This window comes from Tursiops truncatus, chromosome 10, assembly GCF_011762595.2.
Source record: "Tursiops truncatus isolate mTurTru1 chromosome 10, mTurTru1.mat.Y, whole genome shotgun sequence".
NCBI classification, from domain to species: Eukaryota; Metazoa; Chordata; class Mammalia; order Artiodactyla; family Delphinidae; genus Tursiops; species Tursiops truncatus.
In genome coordinates this window covers 100,624,927-100,638,594 of record NC_047043.1, presented here as the reverse complement: position 1 = coordinate 100,638,594, position 13,668 = coordinate 100,624,927, and the positions used below count along the sequence as shown (strand labels likewise).

The window sequence follows — 13,668 nt, the reverse complement described above, 5'->3', positions numbered from 1 at the left end:
CCATCTGATATCACTTATATGTGTAATGTAAAATATGGCACAAATAAACGTATCTACAAAACGGAAACAGACTCACAGACATAGAGAACAGACTTGTGGTTGCCAAGGGGGAGAGGGGAGATGGAGAAAAGGATTGGGAGTGTGGGACTAGCAAATGTAAACTATTATATACAGAATGGATAAATAACAAGGTCTTACTGTATAGCACAGGGAACTATATTCAGTATCCTGTGACAAACCATAATGAAAAAGAGTATTAAAAAAAAAGAATGTCTGTATGTGTATAACAGTTACTTTGCTGTACAGCAGACAATGGCACAACACTGTAAATTAACTATACTTCAATAAAATATTGGGTTGGCCAAAAACTGACTTCAGTTTTTAAGTAATAATAAAAGACACATTTTTCATTTTCATCAAGAGCTTTATTGAACAACATATTCACAGTTTTGTTCCACTACCTCCACCATTTTTCAGGCAACTTCATAATTCCATCTTCGCAAAACTTTTTATCTTTTTGAGCAAAGAATTGTTCCAGGTACCTTTTACAGTATTCCAGGGAATTGAAATTTTTCCCATTAAGAGAATTTTGTAAAGACCAAAATAAATGGAAATCTGAAGCCTGGTGAATATGGTGGATGAATCAGAACTTCCCAGCCAAGCTGTAACAGTTTTTGCCCGGTCATCAAAGAAACATGTGGTCTTCCATTATTCTGATGGAAGATCATGCATTTTCTGTTGATTAATTCCGGATGCTTTTCTTCAAGTGCTGCTTTCAGTTGGTCTCACTGGGAACAGTACTTGTTGGATTTAATCATTTGGTTTTCCAGAAGGAGCTCATAATAGAGGACTCCCTTCCAATCCCACCAATATATACAACATCACCTTCTTTGGATGAAGACCAGCCTTTGGTGTGGTTGGTGGTGGTCCATTTTGCTTGCCCCACAATCTCTTCCATTCCACATTATTGTACAGTATCCACTTTTCATTGCCGGTCACAATTTGTTTTGAAAATGGAATGTTTCATTACATTCCAGTAGAGAATCCATGTGGAAATATGGCCAAGAAGGTTTTTTTCACTTAACTTATATGGACCCCAAACATCAAAGTGATTAAGATAACCAAGCTGGTGCCAATGATTTTCAACATTTGATCTGGATATTTTGAGTATGTCGGCTATCTCTCTCATGGTATAACGTTGATTGTTCTCAATTAATGTCTCGATTGATATCTATCAACTTCAACTGGTCTACCCGACCGTGGAGCATCGTCCAGCAAGAAATCTCCAGCACAAACTTCACAAAACACTTCTGACATGTTTGATCGGTCACAGCACCTTCTCCATACACTGCACAAATATTTTTTTGCGTTTCAGTTGCGTTTTTACCTTTCCTGAAATAATGAAGCATAATATGCCCAAAATGTTGCTTTTTTTTCTTCCACCTTCAATATTAAAATGGCTACACAAAAATTCACCAATTTTGATAAGTTTTTTTTAAAAAATGCATGCTGATATGACAGCTGTCAAAATACGATCTAGCAAAATTGTTTCGAATGAAATTAAAGACAACTAAATGCTACTAGAGCCATCTTATGGAAAACATCGAACGAACTTTTTGGCCAACCCAATAAAATAAAATAAACAAAGGGGATAAATAGCCAATAAGCACATAAAAAGATGCTCAACACGACTAATCATCAGGGAAATGCAAATCAAACCACAACGAGATACACTTCACGCCCACGAGGATGGCTGTAATTTTAAAAATGGATGATCACACATATTGGCAAGGATGTGGAGCAACTGGAACCCTAAGGCACTGCTGCTGCGAATGTGAGACAGTGCAGCTGTTGTGGAAGAGTTTGGCGGTTCCCCAAAAAGCTAAACATAGAGTCACCATTTGACCCTCCATTTCTTCCAGGTGTGCGCCCAACAGAATGGAAAACAACATTCACACAAAAACGTGCATGACTGTTCACAGCAGCATTATTCAAATGGCCAAAAACTGAAACAACCCAAATGTCCATCAGCTGATGACAGATGGACAAAACATGGTCCATGCACATGATGGAACGTTACTCAGCTATAAGAAGGAGTGACAGCTGCTAGACTTGGATAAACCTTGAAAACCTTATGCAGCGTGAAAGAAGCCATACAGGAAGGACCACACATGGATTCCATCTAAATGAAACATTCAAAATAGGCAGATGGGGCTTCCCTGGTGGTGCAGTGGTTGGGAGTCTGCCTGCCCATGCAGGGGACACGGGTTCGTGCCCCGGTCTGGGAAGATCCCACATGCCACAGAGTGGCTGGGCCCGTGAGCCACGTCTGCTGAGCCTGCGCGTCCGGAGCCTGTGCTTCGCAACGGGAGAGCCCACAACAGTGAGAGGCCCGCGTACCGCAAAAAAAGAAAAAAAAAAAATCCGCCCGTCAGTGCAGGGGACACAGGTTCAAGCCCTGGTCCGGGAAGATCCCACATGCTGTGGAGCAACGAAGCCTATGCGCCACAATTACTGAACCTGTGCTCTAGAGCCCACGAGCCACAACTACTGAACCCACGTGCCACAACTACTGAAACCCGCACGCCTAGAGCCTGTGCTCCACAACGAGAAGCCACCGCAATGAGAAGCCCTCGCACCACAACGAAGAGTAGCCCCCGCTCACCGCAACTAGAGAAAGCCCGCACACAGCAACAAAGACGCAATGCAGCCAAAAACAAAAATAAAATACATTTATAAACAAACAAACAAAATAGGCAGATCCACAGAAGCAGAAAGTGAAACAGCGACGGCCGAGCTCTGGGAGAGGGAAATGAGAAAGTATGGGGTGTCTTGCTGGGGTTGATGGCAATGTTCTAGAATTAGACCATGGAGATGGTTGCACAAGCACAGTGAATACACTAAAAACCAACAAAGCATTCATTTGAAAATGGTAAATTTTGTCATGTGAATTACCTGTTATTAAATATATTCTTACTCTAAGAAAAAAAAATCAGGGTAAGCACTGAGGACCCAGGGCTGTGCGTCCTGAGCTTTGCAGGGCCACTGGGCTGCTCTCTCCACTGGCTGGGGGAGGACTCTACCCCTACGTGAGGGAGGGTGAGACTGAGCGCTGCTGCACCCCTGCCTCCCAAGGCTGACTTCTCTCCGCTCTGCTGACCTCCATGCAGAGAGCCATGCATGGCCGCCCGGCCAGCCCAGCCCAGTGCACTGCCAGCAGGGAGGTGACGGGAAGCTGGGCCAACGCACACGAGACTGCAACAAAGGTCAGCACACGCAGGGCAACGCACCTTAAAGCCGCCTCCAACTTCTCCGAGGACGTTTTCCACGGGCACCCTGGTGTTCTCAAAGTGGACCTCGCAGGCTGGAACACATGACATCCAGGACCTCAGCTGAGGGGGACGAAGCGCTCTACCCCCGACCCCCACTCGAGGGACGCGGTTCATTCACTCACTCGCTCATTCATTCAGACCCTCCACAGTCCGAGCTAAGGGACCCAAGAGGCTGAGCCTCGTGAGGACCACAGGGCAGCTCCAGGTGGGCCGAGGGCCACTTACAGGATACCAGCCTCGAGTGAGCTGAGTGCCGACTGGGCTTAGGTGGGGAGGAGGGAGAAGGGAGGAAGGAGGAGTCCCAGGCTGGAAAGATGGGGTCTGCTGTACTGCAACACTGACCCAGGACCCCCAGCACCACCTCCCTCCAAGGCTGAGCGCCACAAGGTGGCGACGACCTCACCTTGAAGTCATCATTGCCCGATGTGTGGAGAGATTTTGCCAAATGTTCAGGTGGAAACAAAACTACTTAAGTCTCATGTTATCTTGATGTTTGATACCTTTTTATCAAGATAAAATCTCACCTTGTCTCTTTCTCTCTCATACACACACATGCATGCACGTGCCACTCACTGTTGGAGCCTCGGATGCCTAACTTATCCTCAGGTTTCCCGCTGGTGATTCCACCAAAGTCTCTCTCTACTATGAACGCTGTGACCTTGTCCTTTACTGAGCCATTAGAATCAACAACCTCTGTCTTTGCAAACACAGTAAAAACACTGGCTAGTCCTCCATTGGTGATCCAGACCTGAGGAAAGAAAGCAAAAGGGCTCCAGAGAAAACCAAACTACTACAAACTGGCCACCCTCAGCACCAGCTGCCCATCACAGCTCAGGCCAGAACGGGCTCAACCCAGCATCCCCAGGGCATGGATTTCCCCAGCAGACACAGGTGGCCCTGCACGTGTGTCAGTGCGTGTGTCACGCAGCTCTGGCTCAGCATGAAACAGCTGGGGGTGGGAGGGAGGCAGAAAGTAGTGAGGGAAAGCGGGAGGGGGAGGGGAGGGGGAGAAGGAGGGGAGAGAGGAGGATGGGGGAGGGGAAGGAGGGGAGGGGAGGGGGAGGGGAGGGAGGGGAGGGGAGGAGAGGAGAGGAGGAGGGGAGGAGAGGAGGGGAGGGGAGGGGAGGGGAGGGGAGAGGAGGGGAGTAGAGGAGGGGATGGGGGAGGAGGGGAGGGGAGGGGGGGGGGGAGGAGGGGAGGGGGGAGGGGGGGGGGGGGGAGGGGAGGGGGGGAGGGGGGAGGGGAGGGGGAGGGAGGGGGAGGGGGGAGGGGGAGGGGAGGGGGGAGGGGAGGGGAGGGGGAGAGGAGGGGGGAGGGGGAGGGGGAGGGGAGGGGGGAGGGGAGGGGAGGGGGGAGGAGGGGAGGAGGGGAGGGGAGGGGAGGGGGAGAGGAGGGGAGGAGGGGGAGGGGAGGAGGGGAGGAGGGGGAGGGGAGGGGAGGAGGAGGGGGAGGGGAGGGGAGGAGGGGAGGGGGGAGGGGAGGGGGAGGGGAGGGGAGGGGGAGGGGAGGGGAGAAGGAGAGGGGACAGGGAGGGGGAGGGGGAACAGACTTCTCAACAAACTGCTCCATGTAGAACTTATTTGGATCTTAATTCAAGCAACTTGTTTGTAAAAAATAAGTATGAGACAATCAGGGAAGTTTGAACGTTAAGCAGATAGTAAGAAATGATCAAGGTTTAAGTGTATGCCGTGACTTTCTCAGGCCCGTCCTGCAGAGATGCACTGAGCTTGTCACGGCTGCCATCCAGGACTGCAGCGTGACGGAGGAAGCACTGAAGCCGGGAGACGGGGGTGGACGTTCACGACACTAAACTTTTGTGTTTCAAAATCCGTGTAATAAAAAGTTAAAAGAATGGACACACGAGAGCAGCTCAGGGAGGTGGGCAGCACTACGGAGGCCTGCAGGCTCAGGAGCCAGGACACCTTGGTTTCCATCCGGCCACTAAGCGGACGGTATGGTGGCGGGTCATGTAACCTCTCTGAGCCACCGTTTCTTCTTCCAAAAAGGAGGCACATCACCCGAGGATGACGGTTAAGGGGTGATGTGCCTGCCCTTTATGATCCCTGGAGCATGGGAAGTGGTCAGTGCGTGGTGGTGAAGGTCAGGACGGAGACCCTGACGCGGCCACGGAGGCCACGCAGCTGTACCTTGGAGCCATTGAGGACGTAGTGTTTCTTATCTTCACTTAACGTGGCCCTGGTCCGGATGGAGGCAGCATCGCTCCCACTGCGGCGAAAGAAATACGCGGTTGAGGGGTAATGCTGGAGACAAGACCCCACGGAAAACAAAGGGCCAGCTAATAGACATATTCAGCTTTGCAGCCACAGACAATCTGTAGACAGACGGGCATGTTCCAGTAAAACTTCATCTATGAAAACAGGTGGCGAGGTGGGTTTGGCCAACCCCGCTCTGTCACATCGGGTGAGAAGGCGGCAGCGACGACGTTTGGGAGGTCTAAACACGGAAATGCCGGCTCACGTGGGCTCTAAGCTCCCGCGAGGCAAGCGCAGGGGACCCAGGTCCCCAGGTGGGGAAGCAGGATGGAAAGGGGCTGGATAACGGACTTGCCCTGATGGCGGCTATGAGACTCGGGGCTCATCACCCCATCTCACTGAACCTCAGTTCACAGCCTGTAAAGTGGGCACAATACCACCCGCCCTTTATACTCTGAAAGTCGCTGTGAAGCCTGAATGCATTACTGTATATAAGGAGGGTTGCAAAGCACAAAGAAATTACAGGTGCTGTCAGCCATGTTATCTCATTTGTAAAGGTCACCAGGAAAGAGAAGTAAGGTAGAGATAAGAGAGCATGAAGAGAATGGGTGAGAAAAGCTGTGGACTCAACTCCCGGGAAGTCTTCAGGGAGGGAAGAAGCCAGCCACCCCGCTTCAGTAAAAAGAAAAGCCCCTGGACCCTGAAGCTGTGAGTGACGCGCAGGGCTGACCTGGCTGGCTCCGTCAGGCAGAAGGCGGCCACGTGCTCCCCGGAAGCCAGCTTGGGCAGGTACCTGGCCTTCTGCTCCTCGCTGCCGGCCAAGATGATGCCCTGGCAACACACACGGGCTGCTTTCAGCGGTGGCAAGAGAGAAGTGTGTGAAACGTGCTTGCAGAACACAGCCCCTCTGGAACACGCTTTCTTCACGCAAGAGCTGGCAGCCGCAGTAAAAAATGGGGAGCTGTTGGAGGGTCTGGGGAGCTGGGCTGCCAGGGAGACCCCCAAGCGCACAGTCCAGGGTGGCCTGGCACAGCTCCAGGAAGGGCCTCAGTCTTTCCGGCAATTCCTCCACTTCCCGGCAGGGTGGCCAGAGCCGGGTGGCTGGAGCCACAGCTGGTGCTTGGGCAGCGCCACGCCCGGGCACCAAGCTTGCTGTGCACTCAGCCCCCTCGGTTTCTACACTGAACAAGAACCACCCAAGGAATGAGCTGTGGGCCCCTGGACCTGCCCTGAAAGACTCCAAGCAGCGGAGTAGGAGGACAGGTGCCAACAGCAGGGGGGACACGCTCAGGCCCCGAGGGAGCCAATCAAGAGGTGGGGTCACCTCCAGCCTGTGGTGAAGGCAGGCTCCATGGAGGCAGTGGCATCTGGCCTGGGCCTGGAAGGATGGGTCAGAGGCGATGGGGCAGGAGGAGGTTTCAAAAGGAAGGACAGGGCCACCGAAGGGCACTGAGCACGGTACAGCGAGGCTGCAGGACAGTGAGGCTGCAGGACAGCGGGCCTTCCTCCGAGACGCTGAGCCGGCTGCCCCCTCGCCACTGCGGAAACCCAGACCCCTGACCTTGAGGCCGATGGCCTGGTGTGCTGCCAGCGTCACGGCGATGGAGCAATCCAGGCTGATGATCTCCCCCAGCCGCGCGTACATGGTGTTGGAGAGGCCCAGGCCACCTAGGGCAGAAACAGGCCAGCTTCACTTACGCTCCAGCCCCAAATTCCTCCCAGGAAAGGCAAGTGGCTTCATAAAGTCAGCTCCCCAATTTTTAAAAATCACAACACAGAATGGTACAAAGGAAACAGAAACTACCCATGAACTTGTCACTCAGAAAGAGCATTTTTGTGCACATCCTCTCAGACTTCTTCTAGGCATGTAAGCATATACAGGTGTATATTTTAATATAAAAATGTAATATTTAATACAAAAACATATAAACACCTAAACACACAAAGTTACTTGAAATGCTGTGAATACTTCCTATCACAGATCTTGGGCTTCACAAACATGAACCCCATTCTGAAACCCACCCCCAGCATCTCGTGGCCTCCAGGAAAGGTCTCTCTGCCTGGGATACTGGCATCCGGGGTTGGGTCCTTCTGTCGCAGGGGTGCCCCGTGTGCTGTAGGACGTGGGGTGGCATCCTTGACCTCTGCCCACTAGAAGTTCCCTCTCCTCCACAATTCTGACAACATAAATGTCTCTAGATGCTGCCAAATGCCCACCCAGGGTCGGGGGGCAAAGTCACCCTCGGAAGGAGTCAGTGTTCTAGGAGCAAAAAGAGAAAACACTAAAAACGCAGACTCCGCTGAACTTGGGTATTCTGCATTTTATCTTCAACTTCCAGTGGTGGTGGGGTGGCCTTGTGTGCACCTTACAAATGACTACCCGAGGCCTAAGGTCACGTGCGGCCCAATTGCAGGGGGCGCCTTCCACACAAGGGGAGGGCCGAGTCCCTGCAGGGGTGCGCAGCGTCCCCTGCGCTCAGCGGGGACCCAGGGAAGGCCGGGGCCCTGCGGCACCCATCACCATGCCGCTTTCAATCAAAACGCTTGTGCTCCTACTTATTTCACATACTGAAGTCAGTGTTGCTTGTTAAAAAAAAAAAAGCTGTGTATTTTTTTCCCCATGAAAGTATCAGAAAAATCATGGGGGGAGGACAATCAATGGGGACCGATGACAGGTGGGTGGAGACTGCTTGACGGGGGGAGGGGCTGAGGGGCCGGAAAGACCCGGGGGGTTCCCAGGGAACTGGGGGCGGAAACCAGGCTGCCGGTGGAAAGGCCTCTTTTCCAGGATGGCGGTTTCCAACCAGCCCTCAGAACACTCCAGGACTGGGAACAATTCCCGAAAATGTTTTGGCCATGAACATAAGGTTGCTGTCGCCTTAATCTCCCCAGGAAGGATTTTAAAAAAGGAAAGACAATGAAATAGTCCCAAATGTGACCACTGTCATCTCATGAAAGAGCATTTTCACACCCAAGAAGGGGACATAAAACAGGAATAAGGGATGGATTTGTGCAATCACATACACACACACACACACCACACACACACGTGCTGGCATAAAACACAGAGAGATGCAAAAAGACATATTCCAATTTCACACAAAAATTGTCTGGAGGAAAACTTAACTGCTGCTTCTCCTCAGTCAAGAAGCCGTTTCCTAACGCTTCTGAAGGGGAAACATAATCACCAACCTGGCTGTCTGCCAGCTTTCCTCCACTATCTGTTTTCTCCAAACACTTATTTTTCTCAGCTCATGACACCAACTGCCGCTCTGTGGCTCAGCCCCACCTGGTCTCTCTTCTAATATTCGACGTGGCCCCCACCTTACGGCAGACAGTTCCCCGGGGCCTGTGAGTTACCGACAAGTGACACCGACAGGTCTCCAGGTGTGGGGAGAGCTCAGTCCCCGGTCCCCAGAGCTGCAGGTGTAGCTCCCCCCAGAGGCCTGTGCTGCATCCCGCCACCAGAGGGAGCAGCAACAGCAATTATTTCATGTTTTCTGCACAGACTGGAACTCCTTCCATACATTTGGAAACGCGGTGACAGGGATTTCATAGGATGACGAGTAGGAGACGTCCTTTAACAGCTTAATACACTGTGACAGACACACATATAAATGAAGATTTAACCTGATTAAAATATGCCTCTCAATTAAGGAAATCAGGCATCAAACTCGTTTGTTCTATATTTTCACATTTTGTCTCAGACTGCAGCAGCTGCAGGATAGGTCCCAGTGGGACTTCCTGCACAGGCAGCGAGGGCCCCCACCCTTGGCTGTGGGGTGGGGTGTGCGGGGGGCACAGGTCTCACTGAGATAAACCCGGCAGAGGCAGAACGTCAAGGACAGCTCCCGCGTCCGGGCCTCGCCGTGCAGGCCTAACCCACGGCCTGGCTGGGAGAACGTACCTGGGTGTCACACACCGCCTACAGCTCTCGGGTCCAAACCACTGACCCTGTGCTCATGGAAGCCGCCTCAACCTGGGCTCGGCGGGAGGGCTCAGAGAGCAGGGGGTGCGGGGTGAAGGCCACACGTCTTCGTCAAAAGATCCCAAGAGTGAAAATACAGGGACATGCGTCCGTGCCAGTGCTCGCGAGGGACTGTGTTTTGTCCCTGCTCCTCCCTCACACACTCCGTGCCTGTCCCCTCGCTCCCACAGAACTGAGAGGACCACCCCTATATCAGGCAGGAGACACACAAGCTGCACGACGGGCTCAGTCTAACAGGGCACAGCCACCGGGCGGGGATCCTGGGGGGAAGGCAGGGCCTTCCACTGTAAACCTCCAACAGCAACGAGCACGGCCCAGAGGACAACGGGCCTGCTCGCAAGCTCCCGAGACCAGGGCTCCACCTCCCCGAGGCGGCCCGCGCCCCACAGCCGTGCACCCACCCCTTTGGCCGCTGGGCCCTGGCCCCTGGGCGCACAGCGCGTGGCCTTCCCTACACACAAAAGCATTTGCGGGCCTGGGGCAGCTCCTCTGCCAGAGAGACCACAGGGCTTCACAGTGGAGACCACGCTGCACCGGCCCGAGCTGGCCGGAGGTGATTCCCACCCCTCCTCCCCCACCCAAGGGACCCAGAGAGCACAGACATCCTGCAGGGTCCCTCCCCACCTCCAAGGAGGAAGGCAGGGAACTGGATAGCTCTTCCTGCTGAAAAGCCTCTTGGGCCACACACTCACCAGCCAGCCACCCTGGATTTAACCCACAAAGGGACGTTTTACAGCCTGACCTTGGACTTCGTGCATTTTCAAAGGCCACCTTTCTGGAACAGAACCCTTTTTTGGACAAATACGGAGGGTTTTCTTAAAAGCCAAACTGGTTGGGTGGTGGTTTCCTTTACTTACCGTATTCTTCTGGGACTTGCATCCCAAAAAGCCCCAGGCTCTTCAGTTTCTCTAAAGTTTCATTTGGGATTTTTCCCTCTCGGTCGATTTTTTGAGAGTCCACTGCCAAGAGGAAATATTTTGATTAAACAAAATATAACCTATGTTTACACAAATGGAAGTAAACAGAACAACTGTTGTATGTTATACAATCCCAGCGTCAGAAACTTCAGACCTGGAAATTGTCTAGCCATGGTTATTCAGCATGCGTTCAATTTTACCTTATTCGCCCAGAAAGAACTGCATTTCAGAAAATTACCACTACCAGGTAATGTTCTGTTTCTTGATCTGGGTGTATTCATTGCGTAAAACTGCAGAAACTGTACATTTATGAGACCTAAACTTTTCTGCAGGCATTTATTACTAAACTTGAATTTTTGTTTTATCACCTGTACCTTCTAGAAAATTAGACAATAAACACGCAGCTGCCAGCACTGCCCTAAAACGTTTGGCTACGTGGCCAGACTCCAGGCAGCTTCTGGACCCAGCTCCACCAGTGTTCAGAAGCACACCCTTTCCCCAGAGTCCACAGGTTCTTGAGAACAGGTCAGTCTGTTTACCACCAACACACATAATCATCACAGCAAAACTCAACCATCACTGTGTTAGGTCTGCAGCTGCACTTTTATAAGAATCAGGTAAAAGTGTTTCCGTCAGCTGCCAACAAGTTAAGCTTCATCACTGTTATAAACCATAAAACAACCATAACCACGCTTGTAAATTTTTATACATATGGGTCACTAATGAGAAAGATAGGTTCCCCAAATGGAGTCCAAACCCCTGGGTTTTTTTTTTTGCGGTACGCGGGCCTCTCACTGTTGTGGCCTCTCCCGTTGCGGAGCACAGGCTCCGGACGCGCAGGCTGAGCGGCCATGGCTCACGGGCCCAGCCACTCCGCGGCATGTGGGATCTTCCCGGACTGGGACACGCACCCGTGTCCCCTGCATCGGCAGGCGGACTCTCAACCGCTGCGCCACCAGGGAAGCCCCAAACCCCTCATTTTTTACTTTTACAATTCTACTGACATATGTAATTGGCACACAATAAACTGCACATATTTAGAATAATTTTTTCAGTTCTGACAGATGTTCACCCATGAAACCATTCGCACAATCAACAAAAGCATTTCCTTTTCCACCGAAATTTCCTCATGTCCCTCTGTGATCAATCCTTCCGTCCACCTCCATCTCCAGGCAACCACTAATCTTTTCGGCTACAGATTGGTTTGCATTTTTTGAGTTTTTATATAAATGGAATCACAAGGTATTTTTTTTTGATCTGGCCTAATTTGGCCTAATGATTTTGAAGTTCATTCATATTGTTGCAAGTATAAATACTTAATTCCTTTTTATTGTTCACTACCTACTGTATGGGTATAAAATTGTTTATCTATTCACCCCTTGAAGGACATTTGGTTGGTTCCCAGTTTTTGGCCCTTAGAAATAAAGATCCTGTGAACATTCATATTCAAGTTTTGGTGCAACTACATGTTTTCATTTCACTTTGGAGTGCAGTGGCTGGGCTGTATGGTAGGGTATGTTCAACTCTGAAGAAACTGCCAGGATCTGGGAAGACTTCCTTCCCGCAAGATGGAGATACAGGGACTGGATTTATCTCGCTGCCTTAGAATACAGGATATTAGATACACGGAGGAAGAGTCATGTGTTACTAGTAGCAAAGAATCAGTCCGAGACCATGTATTCTCAACAGGGCAACATCACCCCCAAGGGGGTGAAAGCGGTTCTGGAGGAAGGGGAGCAAAAAAATATTTTTTTATGTATAAAGCACAGCAACACGTATAATACATAAACAGATAATAATATAGTTGTGGCATTAAAATTTCACAGAGGGATGTGATTAGGGTAAAAAGATGTCTAAAAAGGCTCTGGGGGAAGAGAGAGCAGTAAAAAAAAGTTGAGAACAGTGCCCTACAGGCTTCCTCTGTTCCTTCTAACGACACTTAAAGGCAAGTCTCGAATGGATCAAACTATTCCAAGTAACTTAATCGAGCCCTGGAACAAAGCTTAAGACCATACTACACACACACACACACACACACACACACACACACACACAGCACCAAGAATGTAAACTCCACAATGACTGGCATCCAAGAGAAAACCACCAGGCACATGAAGAAGCAGGAAAATATGAGTGACAATGAGAAGAAAATCAATCAACTGAACATGACCTAGAAGTAACAAAGGTGCCAGTGGAAAAGGGTATCACATGAGTTATTACAGGGGCTTCCCTGGTGGCGCAGTGGTTGAGAGTCCGCCTGCCAATGCAGGGGACACGGGTTCGTGCCCCGGTCCGGGAAGATCCCACATGCCGTGGAGCACCTAAGCCCGTGCGCCACAACTACTGAGCCTGCATGCCACAACTACTGAAGCCCGCGTGCCTAGAGCCTGTGCTCCACAGCAAGAGAAGCCACCGCAATGAGAAGCCTGCACACCACAACGAAGAGTAGCCCCCACTCGCTGCAACTAGAGAAAGCCCACATGCAGCAATGAAGACCCAACGCAGCCAAAAATAAATAAATTTATTTTAAAAAAAAGAGTTATTATAACCAAATGCTCAAAAACGTAGAAGAAAATATAAGCATATTAAGGAGAGACATGGAAAAATAAAAAGACACAAATCAAATTTCCAGAGATGAAACAATGCTTAAGATGAAAAACACTGGATCGGATTAACAGCAGACCAAATACCGGGGGGAAAAGAAGATTAGTGAACATAAGACATAATAATAAAAGCTATACAAAATAAAAAAGACAAAAAAACAACAGAGCGTCAGTGAGTCGTGGGACAACCTCAAGCAAATATATATATCTATATCTTTATATATGTATATCTTTTTTATAGATACGTATGCTTTATATATAAAGTCTCCAAAGGAGAGCAGGGAGGAAGGAGTGTGGGAATGTGGTATGGTTGGTGATAAAACAATGTTTAAAGAAATAATGACCAAAATTTACCAAAGTTGATAAACACACAGATCCAAGAAGTTCAAAGGACCCTGAGAAAAATGTGAAGAAAACTACACTAATATCAGTTTCTCTAAAACCTCTTAAAAGCAGCCAGATACGAAGAAACACACACGAAAAAAACCGAAGATAATATGGTAGCAGACATCTCATCAGAAACAATGCTAAAACAGAAGAGACCGCTAAAAGAAAAATGTTGTCAACACAGAAATCTTTTCTGATGAAACAGACTTTCCAGATACATAAAAGCTG

General features: G+C 50.0%; 1 protein-coding gene across 7 annotated transcripts in view; it reads right to left on the bottom strand.

The window, feature by feature from the left end:
* The window catches only part of ACAD9 (acyl-CoA dehydrogenase family member 9), a 60,131-nt gene that overhangs the window by 15,891 nt on the left and 30,572 nt on the right, over window positions 1-13,668 (bottom strand). For all 7 annotated transcript variants that reach the window (XM_073787770.1, XM_073787769.1, XM_033865519.2 and 4 more), the window contains 6 exons: window positions 10,391-10,492; window positions 7,107-7,213; window positions 6,276-6,376; window positions 5,480-5,558; window positions 3,906-4,080; window positions 3,291-3,364 (listed from right to left, as the gene is read on the bottom strand). In XM_073787770.1, coding sequence (XP_073643871.1) covers window positions 3,291-3,364; window positions 3,906-4,080; window positions 5,480-5,558; window positions 6,276-6,376; window positions 7,107-7,213; window positions 10,391-10,492 — 638 coding nt within the window. The remainder of the gene's footprint in view (window positions 1-3,290; window positions 3,365-3,905; window positions 4,081-5,479; window positions 5,559-6,275; window positions 6,377-7,106; window positions 7,214-10,390; window positions 10,493-13,668) is intronic.